The sequence below is a fragment of the Sardina pilchardus genome, chromosome 3 (assembly GCF_963854185.1).
Source record: "Sardina pilchardus chromosome 3, fSarPil1.1, whole genome shotgun sequence".
Taxonomy (NCBI): domain Eukaryota; kingdom Metazoa; phylum Chordata; class Actinopteri; order Clupeiformes; family Clupeidae; genus Sardina; species Sardina pilchardus.
Genome location: NC_084996.1, coordinates 35655113 through 35664565, shown reverse-complemented (window position 1 = coordinate 35664565; position 9453 = coordinate 35655113). Strand labels below are relative to the sequence as shown.

Below are 9453 nucleotides of genomic sequence, written 5' to 3'. Positions count from 1 at the left end.
ACGAAAGCAGGCGGGGGACGCGGTAAAGTCTTTGGTGTTGTCCTTTGGACACTGCTCGCAGCCTAAATTCAACAGTAACAAGGTGAATGTGGTTTTGAATTCTATGACTCCTTTAAGTTAGAGTTATTGTGAGTGAGTCAGACAATGACATTTGACCTGAACATGTCATCTGTGGGTGAATAATCAGTTGGGTTCTGATTGCGCTGTTTGGCTGATTGACTCTAAAATCTTTGATAAGGTCACATATCTCTAGTTCAAGCACAGGGTACGACGGTACAAACTCACAGTTAACAGAAAATACATCAGGAGTATTCATCACATGTTTATTTTATGTTCACTTGCATCTTTACAATGATATGTAAAGTAGATCTGGAGTTGAATGATTTTGCATGACCATTACAAATCCTTCATGTCACCAAGAAGGCGATGGAGTCTGTTTCATCTTCCCACCAACTATTCTCCTTTGCAGGTACTGTATGTCCACTGTGCCCATTGATCATCACAAACCTCATATTCCCAGGTTCACAGAGGTTCACAGTAACAGCCTCCATATAGGCTCACTACCTGTACAAATACCTCCTTCCCTATAATCAACATGAATGGAATCCTATACAGCTTTGCTGGGTTTACTGCTCATCTGTACAGACACAAAGGACACTGCAGCATCACAATGTAATGCCATTCCCACTGGTTTGCCATCCTTTCAGAGAGAGATAGAGAAAGAAAGAGAGAGAGAGAGAGAGAGAGAGAGAGAGAGAGAGAGAGAGAGGAATCAGAACGGTTGAGTGCTACAGGAACTGTCATTGGCACAGGAAAATTAGAATGTACACCAGAATATTGACATTCATGTTAACCATTTTTCAGTTGTGCACTTCGATTTAAAAGTCTTTAAGTTTGTTATTAAACACTGAAATTAAACATTCCATATTTATGTACAAAGATTTCTAATAAAATACATGATATGTGTGTGTGTGTGTGTGTGTGTGTGTGTGTGTGTGTGTGTGTGTGTGCGCACATGCATGTGTGCATGTTCTTGAAGTTATCTCCTTGTTGCATGGAAGCATCTTGATTGATGGGTGGCTACAATAATGCATGGCAATTTCCATCAGTCTGAGGTGCAGCCCCTCAGCCATGCATCATTCCCTTGGGAACAGAGAGGTGTGGAAGCACTTTACCCTGGCAAGCCCACTACACAACCAAAAAGGCTTGGTCACTGGCTAGCCAAGGGGTTGGGAAAGTCGAAAAATAGCCATCTGGCAGACAGGTGAATCAGAGTTAGCAATCAAAATATTGATTGGGCACTACATTCTGTTTTTTTCTCATGTGCTTGAAAGCGATGATCACTGCTATCTCAGCCTAGGGATGGTGAAGAACATTGGCCCATGTCACAGATAGATATAGAAGCAGGCTAAAAGGACTGAGGGAAATGGAAATAGAAAGAGAATCGAGAACTGTTTTTCTGCCAGTGGATGCGACAGGAGAGGACGTTTTAAACAGCCGCGGTGACTGATGCTACTGCACTAATGCTTATTTTTCTGTATGTAAACTCTGCACAAAAAATATATAGGCTGAAGAGATTAAAAAGGAAAATAAATACAAAAATGAGATGATATTGCAGTAATAAATTAAATTAAACTTTCCAAAATAATCCATTATCCTCAGCAGAAAGGCCTGTGTGTGTGTGTGTGTGTGTGTGTGTGTGTGTGTGTGTGTGTGTGTGTGTGTGTGTGTGTGTGTGTGTGTGTGTGTGTGTGTGTGCTCGCACGGAGGCTTGTGTGTATGTGTGGTTAAGAGCTCTAAGTCTGAATCCATTAGTTTCTTCATCAATTATAAGCAGGGCTTGTCAGGAGGGGCTCCAGCCCTCCCTTAAATCTCTGTGTTTTCCCAAAAGCCTCAGACTCTGAGTTGGTGCTGTTCCATCAGCTCAGTTCAGACTCCGTCTCCTGCCCAAGTCCGCCTCCATCTGCAGTCTCTCCCCCCTGCGCTGCAGTCCCAGGGGAGCTCTCGGACCCTTCCTCAGACCACCACCACCACCACCACCACCACCACCACCAGCACAGGGACAGGTTAAAGCCGGACGGACTAGGGGTTGGGTGGGATCAGAGACGAGCCAAAATGTCAGTACGGAGGTGTGTCCCTTGGTGGGGTAGAGGGGAGCGAGAGACACATTCCCAGTCCACAAAGGCAGCGTCTGGGGCGGGACGAGGCCTCTTAGGGCCTCACCCAACTGACCGGCACCCAGAAGCTCTCCCGCTCCAGCCTCTCGAGAATTCCCTTCAGTTCTGAGCAGGCACTTGCCGAGTCCTCCTTAACCAGGAAGCGATCGACCATGTGGCCATACTGCTGATCGATCTGCTGGGCTGACTGACGCATCTCCTGAATCTCTTCCTCCTGGGAGAGAGGGAGAGAAAAAAAGGGGAAAAAAGAAAAAATATCAAACCTGGCCTGCCTAAAACAGGGTTACACGTGTGTGTTATCTGTCTACACAGCATAACAGCTGTGGTCTGTATAAATAGGACATTTGGTATGTGGGTCTCCAATGGAGCCAAACTCATTGGTCTCACCGTGACTCGCCCATGCTCGCCCCCTCCTGGTGAGGTAGCTGCACTGCGACGCCTTCTGCCCTCTGGGATTTTCGGTTTGACGAAAATCACGAAGGGTTTGAACTCTGCCGTACGCAGCGTCCTTAAGGCCTGTGGAGATCAAAAAAAAAAAAGAGCAATCAGTCAAGGTTTCACATCCTCACAAGATGGCATGGTTTGGCAGCTCATCTCAAGGATTTTAAGAGACTTTGGAAAGTTCTATACTTCATCTTTGTGCCTTTGCTTATAAAAGCATGCTTCAATTATATCTAATTAAATAAACAGAGGAGATTTCTAAAGCATACCTCTGGCTGGACATCCACCATACACATCTTATTCTTGGCCTGAACCGTGCGAATGGCCTCAATACTGGTGCCATACTGGTTCTCTTTGTAGTCCCCATACTCTATGAACCTATGAACACACACAATAGACATACACAGATAAGACCATGTAACTTGAACCCTAAGAAGACAATCATACACATGTCATACACATTCTGACAGACGTCCTGTCCTGTCACCTATCATCATTAGGTTAATGTCCAGTTATAGACACCATGCTCTCTCAGTTCTCCTAACAATTATGCTCAGAGTTTTAGATGCCATAAAAACATGTGACATACTGAAGAGATCATAGGTCATATTGCCATGACAGTGCCTCACATGAAACTGAACAACTCTGACTGCTATCACTAATCAATATTTTGGTTATGTTATTCTGATTAGGGTTCAAGTTAAATCAAACAAACAGTGAATCTTACTTAATACTGATTAAACACCTAAGAAGACACTGAACACTTTAGAGTAATCAGGTGAAGGATAGCATTGACTTCTGAGGACAGACTCACTTGTTGTTCTGAGCGTCAGCATCAAATGCCTGTTTGGTGACAAAGTGGTACTCCACCCCCTCCTTCTCATGGCTCTTCTTAGGCCTGGTGGTGTCTACAGGAGCAAGAACACAGTGAAGTTAGTCTGTTGTACTTCAATGAAGACCATGAAACAAAACATGGTAACAGTATGGGAACAAAATCTCAAAGATTTGATCGGTAGATCAACAAAAGTGAAGGCAAACGACACGACAGGGGAGCGATAGGAAAGAGTTGGCTATACTGAGATGGAAAGAAGAGTTGAACTTACGTGGAACAGCCACGGCGTAGCGATGTGGGTTCTCAGCTATTACCCGTTGTTTCAGCTCATTGATGCGAGCGCCCAAAGAACCTTTGCAAAGCACAGATGGTGTATGTTTAGAAGGTTCTGTGCACTAGTATTACATGTATTATGGCAATGAGAGCATTTGGGATTAAATGTTCATTCGCCTTTTCCATCTGATGGGCATTATAAGCCAGAACGAGGCTACTGGGCACATTTGCCATCACTCCTCAGTCCAGCAGATGGCGGTAATGCAATCCCTTAGCGCACAGTGAAAAAAACTCACAGAGGAAGAAGGGAGTAACCTTCTTCAGACTCTTCTCAACCCTCTTTTCTCTGTCCTCGGTCCTCAGTCCTTGGTCCTCCAGCTCGTGCCCCGGAAATCATTCAAAGCCCAACGTCATCGAGGACATCCCATTCATCTGATTGCAAACAGAGGAGGCAAGACATGGGGTGCCCCTCATTCGTCTTTTATCTGTCCTCCCTTCCTTCCTCGGTCCTCATTCTCACTGATCTAGATAAAGAATGATGGGGCGGCAACAATGGGATAATCTATCCAGTGCTAGTTATAGATCAGTGGGAACGAGTCTGGAGGACCAAGCATCGAGGACCGAGGAGGGATGTTGAGAGAGGCCCATGGAGAGTGGAGAGAGGTGGAAGGCCCGATACACAAGGGAGCACAAGCGTTTTCAGTCCGAATTGTGCGATCATTGATCCAAGATGGCAAGGTAAAACGTTAATGCCTGTTTTGTTCACTCATTGTATAATAAGCATGTCAAGAACTGTCAAACATTACCTCATTATCAATGTCAATAAGGGGGAAGAGTCTACGTTCCTATGACATGTTTAGGCTTTGGTGTAAGCTCATATTCGCTGCAATTTGTGTGTCTGTTTATTCTAGCCTCAGAGGTGATGCGCCGCATCATCAGTAATGGACGTCTCTTAAAAGAGATGCGTGAGTGAGGAGGACATCTCGGCTGTGTCCAGAAGTCAAGCGTGCACGCTGGATAGTACCTTCAGAGCCCCTTTAGGGAGAGCCGGTCCACTTCCTATTAACTCCATTGTACCGGATTGTTCCTGCAATCTGTTGAAATTCCGCTAGGGGCGTTGCCGAGCAAGTGATAAATGAATTGTGGTCTATGGGGCTAAGCGGCTAGAACTCGGTTTTTTTCACAGTTGACATCTTCATTTCTTAATGTACATTGTCGTAGTAGCTACCTGAGTATAGGTTTTCCACTGGAAATGAAATAAAAAGTCACTCATGTCCTTTCTGCTTTTCATAGGATGGGCCGTTTTCCCTGTAACATGCTAGCATTTAGCTCATGGATGCTCGCGACAATCGCGACCGATTACGACCGTCGTGAAGCTGAACCTTCTTTTAGGTCTATGGCCGTAAAGTGGTTCGCTTGTGTCACGTGACATGAAAACTTTGAAAGGGTTTTTAGGAATAACAACACATATAGAAAATTGCATTGGTCAGCTAATTGTCAAGTCATGTTATCCTGCATCGCATGCATTAATGCAATTTCAGGAGAAAAAATTATATAAAGACAAATGTGGTACTGGGGGGTTCAGCTCCATTGCCACCCATTCATTCATCACTTGCTCGCGATCGCCCTCTAGTTGCAGTACCATGCGGAAGTATTTCGCTAGTGGTCCTTCTCCCCTTATTAGACATTCTCTGGTACCTTCTTTCCAGTAGCGTCTTAGTTAGCTTGCTCCTCAGTATGCGTCCCTACCTACATTTGGACAGCACTAACTAGTTGGCGTCACCTGACTCGGGGAGGGGGGTGTGTTGACGATTTGCATGACGTGTGGAGCTTGACCTGCGCTGCGCAATGGATTATGGGATACCTGAGGGCAAAAAAGATGCATCGATGCACGCTTGGAAATCACGCCAAACGAAGTACCCAACTACCTCACTAGTTGGGTACTTCGTTTGGCGTGATTTCCAAGCGTGCATCGATGCATCTTTCGGACAGTCTATTCTGACGTAACTTCCGGAAAATGCACACTGCCCAGCGTGCGTACTGATGTTTCAGACACAGCCCTCATCTCTCATATTGCTCTCTCCTTCACTCCTCCATCCTCCTGTCATTCCTTCCTCATCTCCTTCACAACATTAATTAGAAGGAGGGGTTGGGACCAGAGGAGGGAAAGAAGGAAGGGAGGGGGGCAGGAGGATGGACAAAAAGATGAATGAGAAAAGACCTTCTTCTTCTTCTTCTTCCTTTTCTTCCTTCAGTTTGCAAACAGTGCATTACCACCATCTGCTGGACTGAAAGGTAATGACGAGTGTACTCAGTAGCCTCGTTCTGGCTTACCGTGGCCGCCGGATGAATAAGGCAAATTAATTAAATATTCTTTGTGGGCATATTTCTGTCTGATAATGAACAAGTCACACAGTGAACAAGTCTGATAATGAACAAGTCAGATGGTGATCAAGTCTGATAATGAGCTTAATGGCAATTTCTGGGATGGCCACTAGAGGTCAGCATCACCATGCAAATCACCACATCACACTTTAAAGCTCCACTTGCCTATGAGCACTACCAGACGAGGTCGTTCATGAGGCCGGTGCTGGTACCGAGTCACCTCTTCGTACGTGAGGAAATCAGGGTCACTGCTGTCCAAGGTGTTGGCATCTCCTGACGAGCCTTGCCGGTCCTTTCGACTCAGGCGGAAACTGCGTCGCAGGCCAGCTAGGTGGAGCAGCATAGGAAGAGAACAACAATGAGCATAGGGTCAAACACCTGTAGAGTTCTCTTTCATGAACAACTGTTTGCCCTTGTGAATGAGGGGCAATTAATACTTAAATATACTCAAATATAATTCCAAGTCATTGTAACAATGCAATCCAGAGACAACTACAGCAGTGTTATTTTGATATGACACCTAATACTGTCTGGGACTGATCATGTACTTGATGAGAATATTAACCAGGCAGAGAAGATGAATGTGTTTTGTGTTTAATAACACGTTTCCTGAACACGTGGTGCGGCATGCATTTACACCCTAGCAAACAAAACCGCTCATCTAAGGAAGTCTCTGGATGTGTCACACTCATTGTGCTCGCGTGCATCAGAGGTGATAAAGTGTCATTAGTGACTAGTGTTATTACCTCAGCTGTTAAGTAAACAGTGTGCACTCAGTGAGGCCCAAGCCCATGATGGGGGTGTGAATGTTATGTTCTATGCTATCGCTTGTCAGGTGGAGGAGATAAGGTATTCCTGATGCAGTAGTACTACGTATTATCAGGTGACATGGGAGGAATATACTGTATATGCCTTTTATAGTCTGTGAATGAGCTGCCTGGCCATAAATAAGTATCATAACAGTGGTGCTATGTCTGGTGGTGAAGCTAGACTCCGTATGACAGCAATATGTACATCCAGACAAGGTGTGCTTGTGTGTGTGTGTGTGTGTGTGTGTGTGTGTGTGTGTGTGTGTGTGATCTAGCGGCTGCATGGCCAAATGCCTTAAAAGCCGCAGCAGTCTGTGTGTGTGTCTGTGTGTCTGTGTGTATGCAGGTGGCGTAGAGTGGCGCTGAGGGCAGTCTGAAGCCAGAGCCAAGCTGGACGGGCACATTACAATCACAATGCATCTCACCGCCAGGGGGGCAGCACACATGCATGCTAAACACAGAGGCCTCTCGCCTGCTTTTCACATACAGTACAGTGTATCCTGCTTATGTTCATCAAGTGATACCTCCTGTCATCTACATCCTTAAGTCAATGCACAAGTGTTAGAAATGTGGCACAACACCAGCACAGGATGATCTATAATATCTCAAATATTCATCAGAATAATTCATTTAGCTTACGCTAGGTAACTATCTTTTTTTATCGTTCTGAAGGTTTCCCCAAAAATTGGAATTTTAGTAGTATATGTAGAAGTCCATGGAGATATGTACAGCTTAGCAGGATAAACGTATAATAATGTGTAAAATATGTTATAGATAAGCATATTTCCGGTGTACTGTCATCAGTAGCACATGTGGGGTGATGGCTGGTGTTGAGGCACATCTCTGACCTCCATAAGGCTCAGTGTCAGCAGGCACGCAGTCTAGGCTGTGCTCAGCCTGTGTCAGTAACAGTGATAACCTTCTGATAACGAACGGTGACTGTACCTGAGTAAAACTCCCAGGAAAACACCTGGCCACAGGAGGGCGCCACCGCTTTACACTTCGGAGAGACTATAACGCGCGTTAGACCATCACTCTCACTCTCGCGCACTCGTCTCACTCACTTCTCTGCCCACAGCAACTGCACTGGGATCAGTTCCGCGCCAAGGCCGTGAACTGGCTTTCAGTTACAGGCCGGCAGGATGGAGCTGATGTTAGTGCAGGTTGCTCAGGACACCAACACATTCTGTGGCTTCAGGCACATTTGTAGCACCAGGCAATGCAGCACCTCGAGCAGTGAGTGTACGAGCAGTCTGACGTGCGGACTCGAGTGTGCAGTGCATCCAACAGCAGAGGGCACTGGGTTAGGCTAGGATGCTAGCAGGGTCTGCAAGGAGTGTTAGGGGTCAAGGTTCACAGGTCAGGGGCAGCAGTGGACGGATGGTAGGAGGATCTAAACACCATTAGATGATATTGAACTTATTTCATAAGTAAATTTAGTCTCTGAGGGATCAATAAAAACCTCTATACAAATGAGAAATTTTGAATTATATATTTTTTTCCAGTGTTCAGATCACTCCAAGAATCCACAGCATTCATTGATATCTGGGGTGAGGTCTGGGGAGATTGTGGGATGTTTTGGAGAGGATAAGGCATTGGGAAGGGTTTAGGGGTTTACTGGGTCTGGTCCATATGGACATTGGAATTTTGAAAGCCTATTAAAACCAACACATCTACAGTATTTGAGTGATATAAATGACCAGCCCTTAGATCTAATGCCTTTACAGAGCCTCACAATGTCAGTAGAGTGTATCTAAGAATGTTATACTGTAACTGTTTTACCCTCATTTTCAAAGTAACATAATCCTAACCAGGACTACATGGCGAAATGTTATGGTGCAAGATGATCAAAAGGATCAATCAATGTTTATCTATCGAGTCTAGATGTTCAGTTGTAAACCATAAGGAGACTCTCTGTGTGTATGTGTTTACAGCCCCTCTCCATATTTCACTTTCTAGCTGCCGGTGCATCAGTTTTTTTCTTACTTTTTATAAGACAGTGTCTACACTGTAATCTCTAATCCTATTGTGGAGTCATACTCAGGCAACTCTTTCCCTTAATTACCCATAATCTGAAGACACACACACACACACACAGACACACACACACACACACACACACACACACACACTGCCCAAATTAGTGAGGTTGGCGGCTTTCCCTCCCCTGTGAGCCATCCCCTACCATGGCCAGGCAAACAGACCGACACTGGGATACAGACAGCAGGGGAGGAGGCAGAGGAAGAGGAAGAGGAGGAGGAGGAGGAGGAGGAGGAGGAGGAGGCATGCAGGCTCTCACCTATGTACTGTCCATTGAAATAGCCCTCACAGTCACAGTCCTCTGTAAGGGAAGCAAGCAGGGGAGAAGAGAGGGGTGGTGAGCAGAGGGGAACCCACACTGCTGAAGGAACCCAAAGCACCAGGGGGAGGGGGGGGGGGGCAGAGGGGAACGTGGACAGGGTTGGGGTCAGGGGTCAGGGGTCATGGGGGTCAGCTGCTAGCTCTGGAGCCAGGCAGGCACACAGGCAGGCACACA

General features: G+C 45.8%; 1 protein-coding gene across 2 annotated transcripts in view; it reads right to left on the bottom strand.

Annotated features, from left to right (window-relative positions):
* Positions 1-2038: 2038 nt before the first annotated feature.
* Positions 2039-9453, bottom strand: part of mpp3a (MAGUK p55 scaffold protein 3a) — a 23585-nt gene continuing 16170 nt past the window's right edge. The window contains exons 13-20 of one of the 2 annotated variants that reach the window (XM_062531266.1): positions 9217-9258; positions 7863-7928; positions 6274-6435; positions 3722-3802; positions 3433-3526; positions 2888-2996; positions 2565-2693; positions 2039-2391 (exon numbers count right to left, since the gene is read on the bottom strand). In XM_062531266.1, coding sequence (XP_062387250.1) covers positions 2212-2391; positions 2565-2693; positions 2888-2996; positions 3433-3526; positions 3722-3802; positions 6274-6435; positions 7863-7928; positions 9217-9258 — 863 coding nt within the window. In that variant the 3' untranslated portion in view covers positions 2039-2211. The remainder of the gene's footprint in view (positions 2392-2564; positions 2694-2887; positions 2997-3432; positions 3527-3721; positions 3803-6273; positions 6436-7862; positions 7929-9216; positions 9259-9453) is intronic. The other variant, XM_062531267.1, reaches the window with a different exon arrangement.